Consider the following 22,682-nt stretch of genomic DNA (forward strand, 5'->3'; position numbering starts at 1 on the left):
ATTTCAATTATAACGGAGTTTATCTGTAAGTATACCGTATTTTATTAATTTTTACCATTTTCTCCGGCTATCTCGGATTTTCGATAACCCGGATCGGCCACGATCCCGATTAATCAGAGTTAACGAGGTTCCACTGTAGTTTCTCTTTAAAATGAGATTTTCTAAATTAAAAAATGTTTATAAACAAAAAGTTATTGTAAATTAAACATTTTTCCGAAAGTAAGCATTTTTTTTTCAATTGATTATAATTATTAAAATAAACAATAAAAATATTTAAAACTTATTTCACAATGAGATCTTATGTAGTTATCATATTCTACAATTCTATTTGTCCCATTTGAGAAAAAAGTCATTTTCAAATGGCTGTACAGATAGGTACTTTGTCAATATTTAGAAGGGCGTTTTTTGATCTCATTCTCTTAAGGTCTAAAATTTTCATGTGTTTAAATCAAAATATTCATTTTTAATCGTTTTGTTACAAATAATTGAAGCAGAATGAAGTAAAAAAATTTCGGCTTTAAATTATCTGCGCCGTTTTAACCTTAACAAAAAACAAAAACACCATCTGAAAGGTTATGAAAAAAAAAAACAAAACCTTATTTCATTTAAAATATTTAATAATTATACTGCCTCACATTTGAAACTTTATAATAGTTAATACTACGTGCGACACATTCCACGATGAGCCATTTGTAGCATACCTGAAAATATAAAATTTTATATCAAATACAACAAAAAATACGAAATGTAAAGGTGCGTCCAGACATGCTCCGAATTCCGTATCAAACCTCGTCGTAAACTTAAGTAGTGTGGACGGCACCCTACAACAACGTACCGAACCTCTGTAGAGGAGCAGCATATGTGCCTCCTCGGGAGCCTCCTCTTTGACGAAGAAGAACCTACTTTTCATTAGCTACAACTCTGCTTATACTGAGTCTGCAGACCTCACGCGTACCTACACCATTTTTTTTTAAATTTTTTAAAAGCTATAATTTTTACTTCAAATATTTTTTTCGCTAGAGTACTTACTTTTGAGTTATCTGCGAAAAACCGTTCATAAACATGTTTTTTTTTAAAGACTAAGTTTTCACTCTAATGGCATATAAAACAACATAATGTTGCTCTACATCCCACCAGACTGAAAACAATGGGAACCTTCTCTGGTTACACCTCCGAGGCTTCTACAATTTGCAACCCATACGGATGCTGAGACTAAGGAAGATGAGGGAATTTTACAATTTATAATTCACGTCCCATCTGCTCAGCGCGGTAAAGTTCCAACGAGAATGGTTCCCTTCGTACTCCAATCAGAGTAAACATAAATCAAAAATGAATAACCATTTTCAATTTCGTTGCAAAACGAAAATACAGCCGCACCATATTCTACTCCAATCAGTGAGTGCAGCAAGCACCTCTACCGGTTTCGAAACTTATTAGTCTCTCATCAGAGAGAGCAGCATATGTGCCTTCTCGGGAGGCTCCTCCTATGTTGTTTTATATGCCATTAGAGTGAAAACTTAGTCTTTTGCTAGCAGTTGCCGCTAGGGCATCTATGCCATTTCGTTTGTTGCAATCCGGGACTGCACGCCGGGGTTTGTTTTGGTTGGATCAGAGAGAGCAGCATATGTGCCTCCTGATGAGAGACTAATAAGTTTCGAAACCGGTAGAGGTGCTTGCTGCACTCTCTGATTGGAGTAGAATATGGTGCGGCTGTATTTTCGTTTTGCAACGAAATTGAAAATGGTTATTCATTTTTGATTTATGTTTACTCTGATTGGAGTACGAAGGGAACCATTCTCGTTGGAACTTTACCGCTCTGACAGATGGGACGTGAATTATAAATTGTAAAATTCCCTCATCTTCCTTAGTCTCAGCATCCGTATGGGTTGCAAATTGTAGAAGCCTCGGAGGTGTAACCAGAGAAGGTTCCCATTGTTTTCAGTCTGGTGGGATGTAGAGCAACATTATGTTGTTTTATATGCCATTAGAGTGAAAACTTAGTCTTTAAAAAAAACATGTTTATGAACGGTTTTTCGCAGATAACTCAAAAGTAAGTACTCTAGCGAAAAAAATATTTGAAGTAAAAATATAGCTTATAAAAAAATGGTGTACGCGTGAGGTCTGCAGACTCAGTATAAACAGAGTTGTAGCTAATGAAAAGTAGGTTCTTCTTCGTCAAATTCCAAATCGAATATTTCAATGTGAAATAACCAAAAAACAGCACTTTTCGGGGAAAATTCATTACAACTGTTTTTAAAATGTTTAAAAAAAAAGGTTTATTTTTGTTTTTTTTTTTTAAATTTCTTACTTTAAATATAAGTGAGTTACGCTCAAAATATTGTTGGTCCCTCTTATTTTTTGGTACAAAAATCGCGAAAATCACCCCCTAATTAGCTTATAAATTAAAATTAATCGTAACCGCTTCACAAGTTACTTTACTTATGTATTGTTTATATTATCTATAAGCTTCATTGGTTCAAAGTGCTGTTTTGAAAAAAATTGGGTTTAATTAAAAAAAATGGAATTGTTCATGGAATTAATTTAAAAATTATTAGTAATACCAAAAATCTTAAAGAGTAATAAAATGTACGTTTTGCTTTTCTGAATATTTTTGTTTTCTTGTTATACTAAAATTGATTATGATATGGTTGTTCAAAATTTGTCTAAACTCGTGATTAGTTACTCGTTCAAGCCATTTTAACTACAGCTTTTGACCAACAATATTTTGAGCGTAACTCACTCACTTTTAATGTTACAAGTTTTTTTAAAAAATAAAAATCCTTTTTTTAGACACTTTAAAAAAGTTGAAATGAATTTCCCCGAAAAGTGCTCCGTTTTTGGGTTATTTCACATTGAAATATTCGATTTGGAATTTTATGAAGAACCTACTTTTCATTAGCTACAACTCTGCTTCTACTGGGTCTACAGACCTCAAGCATACACCATTTTTTTTTCAGTTTTTTTTTAAGCTATATTTTTGCTAAGAATAGTTTTTTCGCTGAAATACTTACTTTTTGCGTTATCTCCGAAAAACCGTCCAAAAACATGTTTTTTTCTGTTAAAAATGAACATATTCACTTGCAAATAACTCGAAAAGTATTGACTTGGGAAAAAACTCTACAGAACAAAAGTTGCTTAGAATTAGTGATTTTATCCAATTCCGGACTTATTTTGAATGTATATTTTTCACCTTCGAGAGGGTGATATTCCCATCTATTTTTGAAAAATGGAGGGGATGTAGAATTGTAAACTGTTTCCTATATAATAGTAGACAATTTCAACTACCTATTCCCAAATTTTCATACTTCCTTTATTTTTTTTGGGTCAGATTGTTCTTTGATCGGGCTATTGGGATCGGTTGTCAGTATGAACAGGCAGAACAGGGCTTCTGAACCACTCAATCCACCCACTCCTCGCGCTCACAGCCCACGGGCATAGTGTGACAGAAATGTATGAAAGATTTAAAGTAGAAAATTAACTTTGATCAGTCTTGCTACGCTATTCTAAAATAATCCGAGAATAAATTTAAAATTTCTGCGTTATAGTTACCTTGTAGGCAATCTACAGCACAATTGAACCTCCCCAAATTGGAATAAGTGACACGATTGTTTCCACAAACCGGGTCGAACTCCCCTGTAGCTTGGCAAGCTTGTTCACAAGGACTCGGTCTGGTAGCAGCACCAGGAACGGGTAACGTCGACAAAGGATTTTCTGTAGTAGTAGTATCCGTAGGGAAATTCATGTTTCCGTTAAATCCTAGAACAAAAACACAATAAATATTAAATAAAGATAGTTTTAGATTTAGTTTCGATACAGAGACCATCACGAACAGCTTATACACATTTCATCCTCTTGGCCTCCTCAGAGCGGCTCGTGGTGTGTTCTCTGAATCAAAATCAAATTTACTTGTCAGATTAGCAAATTATTAAAAATAATTTGTTAACAGCGAGATCTACTATAAGCAAAACTAAATCCAAAGAGCAGGAGATCTAAAAATTTCTTAGAAAACAAATTCTGGTCACAACTGAATCCTATAGTTTTCTACAATTTACAAAGCAAACGGACGATAAATGAATAGACGTGAGAAATCTACAATATGCATTCCACGACAGCAAAAATATTAATTTATTAAAAGTGCTACATGCAACAAATTATTCCGATATTTAGAACAAGAATAGGGCTTTTCATCGATTGTCATTTGTTTCGAGCTTCTGTCATGTGTCACATAATATTAATATATCTACGTCATACGTTATTGGTATATACCATGATACAAACCAAAGACGTATGACGTAGATATATTAATATTATGTGACACAAGACAGAAGCTCGAAACAAATGACTGTGAATGAAAAGCCCTATAGTATAGACTATTAGAGGTAATGGATTTTGACAAGAGCTATCAGTCATGCTGATGCAGTACACAAGTTAAGTGTTATTTTCAAGGTTACAGCTCTTCTCAAAATCCATTACCTCTACACAGCAGAAAAACAAATCGAAAACTCGAGTAATGAATCATAGACTAGGGCGCATCTGGTGACTAGGTGACTCATATTTTTTTGCAGAAATTGCTTGAAAATAACTCATATAATAATATTTGAGGTATCCTCCCACTTAAAAAGGTCCGGAACATTGTTTAAATAATCAAAATGTCAATAAATGAAGGAAACATTCGATTTTTTTCTTCGTTTTTTGATTATAACTTTAAAAGTATTCATTTCCGAGAAAAATTTCACCGACATAAAAGTTGCGTAATTAAATTTCCAACAATATAGGATTAGCTAAAAATTTTAAAAGTTGTCACCCTTGTTGCAAAATAGCAATAATTGCGAAAAAAAAACCATAAAAAAACAAGTATTCGCATTTTACGCTTTTCAACTATTTATGCTACACTTAGGTAGGACCTTCATATTTCACCCAGAAAAACTTTGATATAATAAAACAATACTGAAAATTTCATTAAGATCGGTTTAATAGATTTTGCAAAATGAATTTTGCAATCCAGTTTTCGCACAAAAAATTAATTTTTTCAAAATGTTGCAGGACTGAAAATAAAGTGCACAAGTTGAATTTTTTTTACATATAGAAGAATACCGTGCCTCTCATTTGTAATTTGCAAAATTAAAATCAGTTAACTACCACGGCGTCAGGATTTTTTTCAAAAACATTAATTTTTGGTGCTACGCGCAAGACAGTGGATACGTTTGCTCTGATTGGGCATTCCAATGACCTTAGATAATGACTGATAAATTTTAATTTTTAGTACATTTCGATACAAATAAATAAATTTGATAAATAAATCATTTGATAATGATTGATACATTTTAATTTTTATTACATTTCGATATAAATAAATAAATTTGTTTATTGCAAAATAAAAACACATAGGTACTCTGTCTTTTGAAATAGCACTTTTTTAGCAAAAACTTTCTTTGTTAATATATTTTAACTTAGAGAATAAAAGTTTATTATTTTTAAACATATGCAATTGTTTAAACAATATTTCACAAACAATAATCAAATTAGTTTGATTTTTGTTAATTAGTTTGATTTTTGTTGAATTAAAATATTAAAATACAACAAAATATAGAGTAAGAAAATAATATACAGTCGAACCCGCTTATTGGAATAGCCTTCGTGCCAAGCAAAAATATTCTTATAAGCGGGATATTCTAATAACCGATCATTGGTGGCAAGCTGGTTTTAGGTCTTTTTATGTCAATAAAAAAGAATGTGTGTGTACTTTGTACGCACGTAAGAAGTTATACTTCTATTATATGATTTAAACGAAATTAATATACTTTTATTTATACTTTATTTAAATATTAAACTAATTTATACTTACTACTTCTCAAACTTTTTTATTAAAATAATAAAAGAATAAAACACACACAAACACATTAAAAAATGCTACAAATGATTTCTGAACAATAATTGTCGGACATTTTTTTAACTAAATGCGTATTTTCTGAAAATAAAATTATATATTAAATGGATAGCGCTTATCTAAAAGGTACCAAGCGCCAAATTGCCATTTCTGACTTAATTACATTAACTGGCCGATAATATTAAACTTTGTTTATCTAAAAAGTCCCAAGCACCAACTAAACGTCAGAGACTTCTTTTGGCAAAGGTTACCAAGTTGCGTGTTATGAATTATAGGACTCTGTTTATCTCTAAACGGATCCAAGCGACGAAAGTTTTATCATGTCGCATGTCGCTTGGATTCCTTTTGACAATTTATTTCAATCATTTGGTTTTCTTTTGATTAACGTGTTGTCGTAGAGTCCTTCTGATAATCCTCTTTAAGAAGTGCTGAAATATATAAGATGATTAAAGAAGCTGATGAGTCTGATTTGACTCTACAGACCAAGAACAAGATGATGAACAAGAAGATGAACCACAACACCACACTCGTCTAACAGGTCGACTAAAGAAAGGGGGATTTGCAAAATATCCCGGACAGTCTTTTAAATCCAGAAAAAAAATTAAAAGACGGTAACAAAAAACACTACACACTGAAAGGAATATTGAAGGAACAAAAACATATATCGACTTTCAGTGTAAATGTACATTAAAATGGAATGAACGCTTAATGAATGTTGACAGGTTATTAAAAAAAGGTTATAATTGAATGGTACGAACAACTTATTAATGTTCTGTTATTTAATAAAAGGATCCAAGTAAACAGTAGTTTTATATAAAAGATCCAAATCCTAAAATTAGTATTTAAACAGATTCATATACATTATTTAGATTTTATCAAAAAAGAACCAAGCGCCATTTTATACTACAAAAAAGAGAAAAACTATTTTATTATATTTTTTTATAGAAGACAAATATCTAAACTCAATCTTTCCCCTAAAAAAATTGAGAAACTTAAAAAATGATAAAATGCCGATTTTTAAAACTGATAAATCTTTAATCTTAATTTACTCAAAACTGCAAAATGGCTGTTGGTACCTTTTTGATAAGCGCTATCCAAATATACTTACAATCATAAAATGTATACAAAAAATAAAAAATAAAAGTTTCTATTGGGATTCGAACCCGCTTATCAGCGCAGTTAGTATTCTGAAATTATTCACCTTAAACGCTTCGCCACGTAGGCAATGTGTCAGTCATTATGTGCGAAGATCAACTAACAATTCTGAATTAAATCAAATTATTTTGATTTTGAATTGAAATGATTTAGAATTGAAAAAATACAACAAAACATAGAGTAAGAAAACAATATATTAGGTGAATATTGATAGAAATTTTGATGGAAATCAAATTATGTAAATAAAAGTATTACATACTACGTATTTTGGTAGGTTCAAATAGGTAGGTACCTACCTATGAAATTTTTTATTAGGCTACTTAAACATTTACAATTATTATTACGTACCTGTTGCTTTTAAATACTATTTAAAAAGTCACTACAATTATAAACTTTTGTTTCTGTCCTCACAACAATAAAACTAATATATTATACAACATTTATTTACCTCCATATTGAACAATTATTTATTATTGACAGACCATTTCAACACCCAATCAGAGCCCGTATAACGACTAATACCATACTGTCGGTGTGCGCATGCGCGCAGATTAATAAATAATCACCCTCAATCTCAATCGCGCCTAAAGTAACTTCAAAAATTTAAAATATATTTACAGAAATAATGAAACGATTAGAAAATAAATTGGAATTGGGTTTTAGAAAAAACTTCCGAACAAACGATCAACTATTGGTAATAAATAATCTTATAGAAAAATGCTGTTTCCAAAAACAGCCAAATGGGTGGCAGTGTGTACCTATAGAAATTTGTAGACAAATGAAATTATTTTATGACCTTGTTGGCGAACGATTGAATTTTCTGTGGGAAAGGAGCGTTTACTCATAACACAGTAATAAAGTGTTTTAGGTACCTGACAAACCGTAATAATACAAAACATCAGGCTTTCGAAGCTCTATCGACAAATCATTAAACCAGGCAAATTTTAAATTTTTAGGAAATTGTACGTAAAAATTTATTCGTTGACCTCAAGAAATTATTCTAATATGCGATATTAGTTTACTAAACCATATTCAAATAAACGGATAAATTTATTAGAGGGTAAATGGAAACGTTTCGGGACCTCGAATTTATATTCCATTAACCGGGATATTCCTATAACCGGTACTCTAATAAGCGGGTTCGACTGTATTAGATAAAGATTGGAAGAAATGTTGGTGGAAATCAACTTGTGTGAATCGAACACCGCTGTCCTGCGCGTAGAACCAAAAATTATTGTTTATTTAAAAGAATTCCTGACGCCGTGGTAGTTAACCGATTTTAATTTTGCAAATTGCAAATGTAAGGTACAGTGTTCTTCTATATGCAAAAAAAAATTCAACTTGCTATCTGCTTTATTTTCAGTCCTGCAACATTTTTAAAAAATGAATTTTTTTTGCGAAAGCTGGATTGCAAAATCTGTTGAACCGATCATAATGAAATTTACAGTATTTTTTTATTATATCATTAAGTTTTTCTGGGTAAGATATGAAGGTCCTAAGTGTAGCATAAATGGTTGAAAAACGTAAAATGCAAATACTTGTTTTGTTATGTTTTTTTTTCGCAATTATTGCTATGGGCCATTCCACGAACATACGCCTGTTTTGGATTACTTCGACAACGAATATTTTACTGTGCAACATAAGCAGTACGAAAGTAAATGGCGCTAATAATTATTCCAATAAACAACAATGTAATTTGCAATTTACTTTCGTTCTTCTTATTTTGCACAGTAAAATATTCGTTGTCAAAATAATCCAAAACAGGCGTATGTTCGTGGAATAGGGTATATTTTACAAGGGTGACAATTTTCAAAATGTTTAACCAATCCTATATTGTAGGAAATTTAATTACACAACTTTTATCTCAGTGCAGCTTTTCTCGGAAGTGAATACTTTTAAGGTTATAATCAAAAAACGAAGAAAAAAATCGATTTATCGTGATACCCTAGGAAAATTAAAGAAACGGTCTAAAATTTCGAGAAAGATATAGCCCGAGCAAAGAACAGTCTGACCCCATAAAAAATAAAGGAAGGATGAAAATTTGGAAATAGGTAGTTGAAATTGTCTATTATTATATAAGAAAAAGTTTACAATTCTACATCCCCTCCATTTTTCAAAAATGGAGGGGAATACCCCCCTCTCGAAGGTGAAAAATATAGATTCAAAATAAGTCTAAGCAACTTTTGTTTTATAGAGTTTTTTCCCTAAGTCAATACTTTTCCGAGTTATTTGCAAGTGAATATGTTCATTTTTAACAGAAGAAAACATGTTTTTGGCGGTTTTTCGGAAATAACTCAAAAAGTAAGTATTTCAGCGAAAAAAATATTCTTAGTAAAAATATAGCTTATAAAAAACTGAAAAAAATGGTCTGTCTCTGAAAAGTAGGTTCTTCTTCATCAAATTCCAAATCGAATATTTCAATGTGAAATAACCCAAAAACGGAGCACTTTTCGGGGAAAATTAATTTTAACTTTTTTTAAAGTGTTTAAGTTTATTTTTGTTTTTAAAAAAAACTTGTAAAATTAAAAGTAAGTGAGTTACGCTCAAAATATTGTTGGTCCCTTTTATTTTTTGGCAAAAAAATCGCGAAAATCGCCCCCTAATTAGCATCGCAAATAAATTTTATCATTACCACTGCACAAGTTACTTTTGCTTATGTATTATTTATATGATCTGTGATCTGTAAGTTTCATTGGTTCAAAGTGCTTATTTTTGAAAAAGCTGTAGTTAAAATGGCTTGAACGAGTAACTAATCACGAGCTTAGACAAATTTTGAACAGCCAGAGGATAACCAATTTTTGTATAACAAGAAAACAAAAAAGCAAAAATATTCAGAAAAGCAAAACGTACATTTTATTACTCTTTAAGATTTTTGGTATTACTAATAATTTTTAAGTTAATTCCATGAACTATTCCATTTCTTTTCAAAAAAAAAGGTTTTATTTTAAACCCAATTTTTTTTAAAACTGAGCACTTTGAACCAATGAAACTTACTAATATAAACAATACATAAGTAAAGTAACTTGTGAAGCGGTAACGATTAATTTTATTTGGGAAGCTAATTAGGGGGTGATTTTCGCGATTTTTGTACCAAAAAAATAAAAGGAACCAACAATATTTTGAGCGTGACTCACTTATTTTTAATGTTAGAATTTTTTTAAAAAATCAAAAATAAACCTTTTTTTAAACACTTTAAAAAAGTTGAAATGAATTTTCCCCGAAAAGTGCTCTGTTTTTTGGTTATTTCACATTGAAATATTCGATTTGAAATTTGACGAAGAAGAACCTACATTTCATTAGCTACAACTCTGTTTATACTGTGTCTGCAGACCTCACGCGTACACCGTTTTTTCAATTTTGTATAAGCTATATTTTTACTAAGAATATATTTTCGCTAGAATACTTACTTTTTGAGCTATCTGCGAAAAACCGTCCATAAAAATGTTAAAAATGAACATATTCACTCGCAAATAACTCGAAAAGTATTGACTTAGTGAAAAATATTTTTCACTCTCGAGAAAATATTTTTCACCCCGTACTTCCCAATTTTTATAAGATGGAGGGGATGTAGAATTGTAAACTTTTTCTTATATAATAGTAGACAATTTCAACTACCTATTCCCAAATTTTCATCCTTCCTTTATTTTTTTGGAGGTTTTCGTAAAATTTTGTGTTCCCTGATGGGGCTAATACTTCTAAATGAAAAACCAGTCGTTGAATATTTGTCAAAAATCTATGGAATGACAACAAACACGACCAACAACCCATACCTGGGTCTCTGGGACAAGGGGCAATTTTGAAATCTTTAAGGAAACTCAAGTACAACTTCGTTAGCTTCTTACTGAGAGTTTAAACATTTTTAACTATCGGTATGAACTGTGATTAAAGAATGGAATAGTAAGTTCATAGTTTTTCCGAATCAAAACAGAATTTGCGCTTTTCCAAAACTCATATCCAGAAAAAAGCAAAGCTTATACTAGGTCTGTCCGGTAAGTACTTAGCCTTCAAAATAAAAAAGAAAATTTTGGAAAAGTGGCGATTTATTTCTAAACTTAATCTCCTTTTAGCTCGATACACTTGATCCAGCGATGATCCACCTTCTTTAACTCGTATGAAAAATACCTTTTCTCGAGGTCTGGAAAGTAGGCTTCCGTAGCGGTGATGAACTCCTTATTCGACTTAAATTTCTGCCCAGCGAGTGACTTTTCCAAGTTTGGAAACAAAAAGAAGTCGTACAGACCCAAATCTGCAGAATCCGTTGGATGGAACAGCAGTTTGTAGGCCAATTCGATCAATTTGGCCATAAAGATGGCGAAGGTGTGAGCCGGAGCGTTGTTATGGTGGAAGAGTATTATTTTCTTCCCCAATTGGGGCTGTTTTTCTGAAATTCGGCGTCGAATCGGGCCAATAATGCGGCAGGTAAAGCCCTGTGATCATTTTGCCCTTTTCCAGGAAGTGTTTATAGATCACACCTTGTGAATCCCAGAAAATGGTGGCCGTCACCTTTCCTATCGATTGTACAGTCTTCGCCCTCCTCGGAATACGTTCATGCACGGGGTAACGTCCACTGTAGCGACTGTTCCTTGGTCTCTGGTGTACAGGGTGAGGCAAATAAGGGGCCTATTAGAAATATCTCGAGAACTAAATGCAACAGAATCATGAAAATTGGAATAAAGGGGTTTTGAAGGATGATCTATTAAATGAAAATATTTTCATCTCTTTGCAACTTCCGCTTATACCGGAAGTTTCTTATAACTTCGTTTTTTTTAATGGGACACCCTGTATATTTTTACATTTTTGGATTTACAGGGTGTTTTAAAAGATAATTACGTTTTTTTATTAATTTCGTAGCAAAATTAACACCCTGTAGAATTGTAGTAGTTTGACATCTAAAACTCTACTTACGTTCAAATGATTTTTAATATACTCTACTATTGTTAAGAATCATTTGTATAGCTAAATTTTTAATTTTAGTATACAGGGTTGGTCGAAACTCGGAATGAGTATTTTCGGAGTTTTCTTAAATGGAACACCATGTATTTTAGTATTGTAATGAAATGATATTTTATGGTACTTTTTTATTTCTTAAGCATTTCCTATACCTAACTGCTTTAATTTGTGCTTAATTGTTAATCGCACCAACAATCTTAACTACGTAGGTATTTTGATAGCTAAACCATTATTGGTAATTTTAAGGACCAGTCTGGATTAATATGTATTTATTTCTGAAAAATTATTTGGGATTGGGTGTTTTCACGGCCAACCTAATAAAATTTTACGTATTTTTTGTTGTAATTAATGTTTAGCTTGAATCACCAATAACTCACAAATTAAAGCAGTTAGGAATAGGGAATGCTTAAGAAATAAAAAAGTACTATAAAATATCATTTCACTACAATACAAAAATAAGGGTGTTCCATTTAAGAAAACTCAGAAAATACTCATTCCGAGTTTCGACCAACCCTGTATACTAAAATTAAAAATTTAGCTATACTAATGATTCTTAACAATAGTAGAGTATATTAAAACTCATTTGAACGTAAGTAGAGTTTTATATGTCAAACTACTACAATTCTACAGGGTGTTAATGTTGCTACGAAACTAATAAAAAAACGTAATTATCTTTTAAAATACCCTGTATACTATTACAAAACCTCATATTTTAAGAAAGAGGACATCGAAGAGAATCCAAAAATGTAAAAATATACAGGGTGTCCCATTTAAAAAAACGAAGTTATAAGCAACTTCCGGTATAACCGGAAGTTGCAAAGAGATGAAAATATTTTCATTTAATAGATCATCCTTCAAAACCCCTTCATTCCAATTTTCATGATTCTGTTGCCTTTAGTTCTCGAGATATTTCTAATAGGCCAGTTATCTGCCTCACCCTATATACCAGTGGAACCATGTTTCGTCGACGATTATGAAACAATGTACAAACTTATTTGGATTATGCTTAAACAGCATCAGACACTGCTTTGAAGTGGTCTCATAGTTGCGTTTATTGTTCGGAGTTAAAAAATACGGCAGCCATCTCGCCGACAGCTTTTTGATGCCCAAAATTTTATGCAGGATATGGCCAACAAGATCTCTTGAGATGCCTACCATCTCAGTTATCTCACGCACCTTCAGTCTGCGGTCTACCAATACGAGTTCGTGGACTTCTTTCACGTTATCCTCAGTGGTAGTCGTTTTAGGGGCACCTGGAAGTGACTTATCAAAAACCGACGTAGTACAACGTTGAAACTAGTTAAACCAATTTTTGATGGTTTTCATCGAAGGAGAAGAGTCACCGTTTACAGCATTCAAGCGCGTTTTGATTTCGCTGCGGTTTCTCCCTTCTAAAAACAAGAATCCAATCACCGACTAATATTGCTCTCTTTTAATTTTTCTAAAATCCCCAAACACGCCGCTTACACACGCGTTCAAAACAAAACTGCGAGTCCGATTTTGCTGATATTTTGACATAGGCCGTCTACAAAAATGTATTACACGATGGTAGATTTCTCTTGCGACAGTGGCGCCATCGTGCGAAGAGGCTAAGTTCTTATCGGACCACCTACGTAAAGATAGAAAAGAGTTTCTTTATTGTTATGTCTATTAAATAATTATTCATTACCATTTTAATCATTTCCTGGACCTCGATTTTTGACCCTTCGCTTCGTTATCGAACGTATTCGCTTCGTATACTAAACAGATACGAAGCGAATACGTTCGATAACGAAGCGAAGGGTCAAAAATCGAGGCCCTGGTACTCTACCATTATTTTGAGCATTCCAAGGTTGCCGATTATTGTTTGTATTAGTAAATGGTCGTTGACCGTTGTTTCTGGATCCATCAAACGACTGTGGCCTCCTGTTTGGTGGCGACCTACCGTCTTTATCAGATATATCAATTGACTCTGGTCTATTATTTGGATTAGTAAATGGCTGCCTGCCGTCGTTTTCGGATCCATCAACTGACTGTGGTCTACTGTTTGGTTTAGGAAGTGGTCCTAAAGAAAAAAGCTTACCTAAAATACATGTCAACCGAGACACAAGAGGCATACGATAATTGAGGGGGCCAGACGTAAAAGGGTTTAAGTGCAGTTTTGGTAGTTCTGAGATAATCAGCTTCAAAGTTGTTTGAGTTTTATAAATTCTAGGAGTCATTAACCCTTTCAGTCACACTGTACCTCAAGAAGTACATTTATTAAGTATGATTTCAAACATCAATGGGAATTGACTTATATCCAAGAAAATATTTTGCAGGTCAAATATCATGTCTAATTCGTAGACGCCTGCATTCTGCGAGCGATTTTGTTTTTGCTTGACAGTTATAACCTGATTGGAAATTAGTTTGTTTGAGTGACATTTGCAAGAGATTAGGACAGTCTGTTTGTATATGTTGTTTTTGCTGTTTATTTTCGAGAATAAACGCGGATATATATTTCATAGGTAAGTAAAGACTGTAATTTATCACAGTATGTATTAGTTTCTAAAATTAAGATGAGACAAAGTAGTAATCTGGGCACCTCAATTAGATGTACCTTATGAGGTACAAACTGCTTTTAAGGATGTTTTTGTGACAAAACGGATAATATATATTTTCGTGTAAAACATGTTATTTCATGAAATATTTATTTTCAGATATGGCTAAATACAGTAAAAAACCACTTACAAATGAGGAGTTACTATTATCTTGAAAATGAAGATTACTTAGATATTCCGGATCTTGACGATGAAGATGATGGATGGGAGGATTATACTCAAATGGAAACTAATGATGAAATAGTTCAATTTTTGAATGAAAGTGCTCTTTCAGATGAAGAAGAAGCTAATTCTCAAGATCTAGAGGATGATTTGGAGGAAGAGCCAAACAACGACCAAGAAGTTATAGAAGATGAAGTAAATGGCAGGAATTGTTTTGCCGATTTTCAAAATAGATAGCCTCTTAAGTAATTTTCTAACCAACTATTCTTTTTTTGTATTTTGTTAGATGATAGTAATAAATTTACTTCTAGTAATAGAATAAATTAAAAACTAATTAGTTGATTTTCTTTTTTTTTGTAACATCCTTAACGGCAACATGTACCTTGTGAGGTACAAGTCGTAACAAAAAAACATATGGAGTGGCAGTATTTTTTTTGTTACGTATTGTTTTAGTTAACTATCTCAAGCAGGTCTACCAAATTTTATAATTTTTGGATGCCTCTTTCTAGGTGTGTGACTGAAAGGGTTAAACTAAAATTTGTCTAGTGTACAATGTTGTATAAAGTGATAAAAATATAAGGGTATATTATTACTCTTACTATATCCTTCCTTTTTTTCAATTATTAAAAAATGTACTTGAATCGGTACATGGTGTTGATAAATGTTACTGGTAAAACGGTTCAAGTGCAGATGTTAACTACATATTACTAATCATTTTTGTTCCAGCTGTTATCCACATTGTAACTACAACTGGCACGTTGCATAATACTTAATTAGTCTTCAAAATTGGTCACAAATCTAATATTTATTTACTTGAAATTAATCCTGTATTAACATGTGTTTACACATTACAAAATACTAAAAATAGTTTTGTGGTAAAATGGTTCAAGCGCACTTAAACCCGTTTCTTACTATTTGTTTTTACAGAATACTAAAAATAGTTTCGTGGTAAAACGGTTCAAGAGCACGGATAAACCTGTTTACTACCAAAGCAAACTGCAATTGTTTTCATTGAACAAAATGTAATGGCGATAGATGGCGCCTGTAGGGCGAAATATGCTTAGATCAATTTACCACCAAGTTATAATACCATTTAGGTATGCGAATCTGTACTTAGGTCAGAATTTGAAAAAAGTGCACTTAAACCCTTTTACTTCCAAGCTCCTCAATTATAAGACTCGTAAGAAGAATAAAAAATGATAACTGGGAACGTTTTTCGAAAAGAATGAAACTAATAGAACCAAAAAACAGAAAAGGATACCTACATGGATTGACGATCTAAAAAAGCTCTATAGGCTATTGATTATATTCAAAATAAGATAGCTAAAAGGAACTACAACGTTAACGGGGTTTTATTATTTGATATGGTCAATGGACATCTATATATGAAAAAACCGCGGAGTGCTACCATTTAAAGGGGTGCGTTTTTGAGAAATGGGTGAATTAGTCCCTGGGCACAGGTTACATTAGGGTGACTTCTATGCACTTTTGGTACAAATACGTCTACATAAAAATTGTTCCTGGTTAAATTTCCTATCTAAATATAACTTTTTAAAGTCAAAGATACTTTTTTTTCAAAAATATATTCAAAAGAAAAAGCACAAAGAAACCCAAAAGAAAGAAATTTTGTTTTTTGTCCCATAACTTTTGTCCACGGGGACATAGGTATAGACATTGCTTCACATAAAAAAAACTAACATATTTTCTATTTAAAATGATGTTTGGTAGAGGTCATTAGGATTTACAGTTTTCGAAATATGATTTTTCAAAGTTCGCCACTCACAGCAATTTTGGGTAATTTTCCTTGTTATTTCGCAAATATTGTTCTGTAACTTTTTTCTACGTAACTTTAGGTATATGCAATGGTACATGTAATAGGAAAAGAAATCAATTACCTTTAAAATGTTCTACTGTATAACGTTGTACGACTTTTTTTAAAGAGATTATGATTTTTCAAGTTTTTATACTTTTAACGATTTTTTATAATATAATATAAAAAATAAAATAAAATTATTATATAATATATTATATATTATAATATAATACCTAATATAAAAAAAATATTATTTTTTACATTTTTTACGATTATTTTTGAAATTTCTCATTTTAACTTTTTTTTCTTGTACATGAATATACTATCTATCTATATATTAGGCAACAAAGAGGGCTTACTTTCTGTTCTTTAAAATGGTGTATCATCTATATTTAAATACATAATGGAAACCGAGTGATCCTTTGATACTTTTTTACCTGTAACATTTAAAATTATTTCTTTTACAAAAATTACATAAACATTAGTCTTAAAAAACATCACTTTATTTAAAATTATTTAAACGTTGACATTTAAAAAATTTTCAAAATCAAAGTCCATGTTCCCACAATTAGTACCCATACACATGCACCCTTTGCAGAATATTGAACAACTAATTCCTATCTTCCTACAACCGCAGTTTTTTGTACATCCTTTGGTACATTTACATGCTATTTTTTCAAGCAAAGCTTGTGGTGCAGGAGCTTTGACAGTAAATATTGGAATTAATCCATATTTTGAAGTTTGCCCGGCCGAGTCAAGTGGATCCAAAGTATTACCTATAAAAAATAAGATTCAATTTTTAACACACAATCACATAAAAAAGTTATAATGAGGAATTTAAAAAATAATCCTAAAATCAAAAATCCTTGCAAGTACTTATTACAATTTGAAAAAGCATATCTTATTCAAAAATAACCCTAGACTTTTTTATAATACACCAGTTTAAAGTAAACAGAATAAGCTTTCTTTTTTATTATATAATATATACCATATAGAAAAAAAGTTATAATGGGAAATTTAAAAAATAATCCTAAAATCAAAAATCCTTGCAAGTACTTATTACAATTTGAAAAAGCATATCTTATTCAAAAATAACCCTAGAATTTTTTATAATACACCATTTTAAAGTAAACAGAATAAGCTTTCTTTTTTATTATATAATATATACCATATTGAAAAAAAAGTTATAATGGTAGACATTATACGGCTTAACATTATACGGTAGACCATTTTAAAGGTACCTAATTAATTTTTATTCCTCTTACATGTACCATTGCATATACCTAAAGTTACGTAGAAAAAAGTTACAGAACAATATTTGCGAAATAACAAGGAAAATTGCCCAAAATTGCTGTGAGTGGCGAACTTTGAAAAATCATATTTCGAAAACTTTAAATCCTAATGACATTTACCAAACATCATTTTAAAGAGAAAATATGTAAGTTTTTTTTCTGTGAAGCAATGTCTATACCTTTATCCCCGTGGACAAAAGTTATGAGACAAAAACAAAATTTCTTTCTTTTGTGTTTCTTTGTGCTTTTTCTTTTGAATATATTTTTGTAAAAAAAAGTATCTTTGACTTTAAAAAGTTATATTTAGATAGGAAATTTAACCAGGAACAATTTTTATGTAGACGTGTTTGTACCAAAAGTGCATAGAACTCACCCTAATGTAACCTGTGCCCAGGGACTAATTCATCCATTTCTCAAAAACGCACCCCTTTAAATGGTAGCACTCCGCGGTTTTTTCATATATAGAGATTCATTGACCATATGAAATAATAAAACCCCGTTAACGTTGTAGTTCCTTTCTATAGTACATAATCAATAGCCTACTATGCGGAGGAAGAAAAACTGACGCTAGAATAGGAAACACCAGAAATTATCACAAAGCAAGCTCGAAAAACACTGAAAAGCTGAAGAACATAAAAGCTGCAGGAAAAGATGGAATACTAAACGAATTACTGAAATATTGAGGAGCAGCAATAACAGAACAATTAACAAAATTATAAAATACCGGAAGAATGGAGAACAAGCGAAATAATTCTACTGTTCAAAAAAGGAGATAAAAACAGTCAGAAAACTAGAGAGGTGTCAACTTGTTAAAGTTAGTAATACTACCATAAAACTTAAAACTAAAATTTTACTACTAATGAATCAGAGGCTAAGTTTAGCAGATAAATAACAGGATCTTCGTATTGGAGGATTGTGTATTCATCCGTGACCAGACACCTCGTAACGCGACAGTTCGTAACCGGACAGTTGGTAACGGACAGTTCGTAACAGCGACAGTTCGTAACGGCGACACTTGGTAACGGCGACAGTTCGTAACTATACAAATTCGTACCGGACAATTCGTAACGTCCAAATTAAATTATTCTATTTATTTTTATTAACGTGGAAACTAATAACTGTTATTACAGTTATAATTGAAATTATCTTTATCAATTTAACGAATCAGTACTGGGATAAACATGTTTAACACATTTTATATTTCGTGTTTCAGAGTATATTAAAAGTCTTTAAACACAAACAAATATTTAAATACATTCAAATTTTTAACAATATTCTTAAAAGTTTATTCCTCTTATTGTTCCTTAAATTTGCATAATATGCCTAGACAACATTTTGTAAAGGAAAGATTATAATTCGGAAACAATTAGCGTCTCTTTGCAAAGACAATGACGTCGACTTTGCAAAGTAACAAGACACTTACTCAACACACACACTACACATTACTCCCCTGACTTAGTGATAAGTTATACAATTACGTGGCTAAAGGTTCTAGTTCTAAACCAAAGCCAGAATCAGAGAGAAAAAAAAAAGATTATAATTACCTTTTATTATCTATAATAAACCTTGTGATTGGTAATAGCTTTGGGCATTTAATCGCGGTTATATTTGATAAGAGGGAAGGCGTGTAATACTTTAATACTTGGTTAAATACTTTTATTATATTCTGAAACACGAAATATGAAATGCCCTAAAAATGTTTATCCTGATACTGATTCGTTAAATTGATAAAGATAATTTCATTTAGAACTGTAATAACAGTTATTTTCCACGTTAACAACAATAAACAGAATAATTTAATTTGGATGTTACAAATTGTCCGTTACGAATTTGTATAGTTAGGAGCTGTCGCCATTATGAAGTGTCGCCGTTACGAACTGTCGCCGTTACGAACTGTCGCTGTTACGAATTGTCCGTTACCAACTGTCCGATTACGAACTGTCGCGTTACGAGATGTCATGGAACCGTATTCATCATAAAGCAAATTACTGAGAAATCACTAGGTATAGTATAATAGACCAGCATATTTCTATGTCCGATTGACTTGAAGAAAGCATTTGACAGAGAAGACTCAAAGATGTAATCCATCTTCTATATAATATAGAAGTTCCCCTAGATATCATAAAAACTATTGGAAATATCAGAGGAATAAAGGAATATCAGAGATTGGACTAACCTCAGTGTTGAACAAATATTTCATGTTACAAAAGATAGGGAAGCGTTTCAAGAAGTGATCGCCAACATTCGTTAGAAGACGGCACAAGAAGAAGAAGAAGATTGGAAATATGTACCAAAACAACAAGACAAAAGTTAGAATAGATGGACAACTTACAGAACCTAGAATAGAATAGAATAGAATAGAATAGAATTTATTTCATCAAATATACAAAATTTCTTTTGTTTTTGACAAGTCAAAAGAGTACGTACCTACATTATAAAATTTTGACAAAATTTAAAAGATAAATATTATAAATTATAATGAACAGATATACAAACAGGTACTAACAAATTTAAACAATTTAACACACTATGTAAAAACGTTAAGACATGAAATAAACTTAAAAACATGAAATATCGTCATAATCGGCAAAAAAACCCTGACCAAACTAGTGTACTTATTATAATGTATTATAAGCGGTACTTAAGTACACTGTCTTTGTGTAAAAACAATGTTTTAAAAAGTGTGATTTTATTTTATTCTTAAACGACTGTAAATGAAGACTTTTTACTTCATCTGGCAAAAAATTGTACAAACTAACATCAGTTGAGTTTTTTATACTTTTCGTCAACCTAAAACGTTGTGCTCTAATAGCATCGCTCGATCTTGTATGGTGATCATGGAAGTTGGAGTTTATGTTAAACTTACTTTTGTTGGAATGAATTTCAATCAGCGTCTCATATATATAGAGTGAAGGTAGTGACATAATACCTAACTTCTGAAATGAAGGTTTACAGTGTTCCCTATACTCTGCTCCTGCAAGTATCCTCACTACTTTCTTTTGCAACTTAAAAATTCTGTCTGCGTGACAAGAGCCACCCCAAACAGTTATTCCGTACTTTAAATGGCTATGGAACATTGCAAAGTAGATCATTTTAAGGGTACTTTTAGGGATCATAAAAACTAAGTTGCGTATCAAAAATATAGTTGTAGCAAGTTTAGAACTTAAGTAGTCTGTATGAGCACTCCAGTCCAAATTATCATCTAGGAAAATTCCTAAGAGTTTAACACTATTTCCTAAGACATACTTCCGGTCAGAACTAAACATCAAATTCTGATTTTTGTCTTCATTTAGCTTCAGACCATTATGCAAAAACCAGTTTTTTGCTTTCTGAGTATCACTATCTATTTTAATTTTCAAATTATGATGATTAATGTCAGTATTTATGAGAGTGGTATCATATGCAAAGCACACACATTTTATGGGAAAAGTGTAGTGAAATAGATCGTTCAGATAAATAAGAAATTATACCTACATAGACAGCGGAATAAGACAGGGGGACTTATTGATCCCTACGCTCTTCAATTTAATCATGGATGAAATCATCAAAAGCGTCAACAAATGAGGAGGATACAGAATGGGAAACACAGAAGTAAAAATACTCTGTTACGCAGACGTAATATCGACAGTCCAAGATGAAGATAGTCTGCAAAGATTAGTCCACAGATTTAACATAGCAGAATTCAATATGACAATTTCATCTCAGGAAACCAAAACAATAGTAATCAGTAAAGAACCAATCAGAGGTTAAAGTGTTGATGGCATCAATATTGAACAAGTAAGGGAAATAAAATACCTTGGAATTACACTGTCCAGTTACGGAGACATGGACAAAGAAGTGAGAAATCAAGTACAAAATGCAAATTACTTGCCTTAATAACAGTATATGGCGAAACCGACATTAACACTGAGACGAAGTCAAGTATTCATAAAAATCATAAAGCCAGTGTAAGACCAATAATGACATATGCATCAGAAACAAGACCCGATACAGAAACAACACAAAGACTACTGGAAACGGCAGATATGAGATTACTGAGAAGAGTTACAGGAAATACGCTGAGATCGAAAGAGGAGTGAAGACAGAAGAAAATGTAACGTACATTGTATAAACGAATGGGCACTAATAGAAAAAGGATGGAATAACCACATAAGCAGAATGGGGAAGCCACGTGTGGTCAAAATAACAAGAGGTAAATCACCAATCGGTAGGAGTGTCGGCAAACCGCGCAAAAGATGGAGTCTCAATCTTCCGTAGAGGTATCAAGTATCAATCCATCAATGAACAAGCTTATAAAGAGAAAGAATAAGTGCTCGCTTACCGCCGGTGCCTGATCCATCAAATGTCTGTGGTCTTCTATTATTTGAGTTAGTAAATGGCCTTCGACCACCATTACCTGATCCATCAAATGACTGTGGTCTTCTATTATTTGAGTTAGTAAATGGCCTTCGACCACCATTACCTGATCCATCAAATGACTGTGGTCTCCTATTTGGATTGTTAAATGGCTGCCTACCAATGTTACCAGATCCATCAGATGGTTGTGGTCTTCTATTTGGATTTGTAAAAGGTCGCCTACCACTGTTGTCGTTACCAGATCCATCAAATGGGCGTCGATTATTGTTTTGACCACTCAATGGCCGACCAAAATCATTGTTAGAGCCTTGAAAGTTTAAATTGTTACGTCCATTTGATGGTTGTCGAATACTAGGACTAGACCGTGGTGGTCCGAAATTATTACCAGGACGTGGATTATTTGAAAATGGACCAACGTTAAAATCAGGATTAAAAACGTCTCCGAACATGGATGGATCTAAACAAAATAAAAGAAAAATGTATTCATG

At 32.0% G+C, this 22,682-nt stretch overlaps 1 protein-coding gene across 1 annotated transcript in view; it reads right to left on the reverse strand.

Annotated features, from left to right (window-relative positions):
• Positions 1 to 599: 599 nt before the first annotated feature.
• Positions 600 to 22,682, reverse strand: part of LOC114338257 (uncharacterized) — a 29,862-nt gene continuing 7,779 nt past the window's right edge. Inside the window, exons 3-5 of the mRNA XM_028288853.2 lie at positions 22,160 to 22,651; positions 3,550 to 3,756; positions 600 to 701 (exon numbers count right to left, since the gene is read on the reverse strand). Of these exons, the coding sequence (XP_028144654.2) occupies positions 661 to 701; positions 3,550 to 3,756; positions 22,160 to 22,651 (740 nt within the window). The 3' untranslated portion in view covers positions 600 to 660. The remainder of the gene's footprint in view (positions 702 to 3,549; positions 3,757 to 22,159; positions 22,652 to 22,682) is intronic.

The sequence above is a fragment of the Diabrotica virgifera genome, chromosome 6, assembly GCF_917563875.1.
Source record: "Diabrotica virgifera virgifera chromosome 6, PGI_DIABVI_V3a".
Taxonomy (NCBI): domain Eukaryota; kingdom Metazoa; phylum Arthropoda; class Insecta; order Coleoptera; family Chrysomelidae; genus Diabrotica; species Diabrotica virgifera.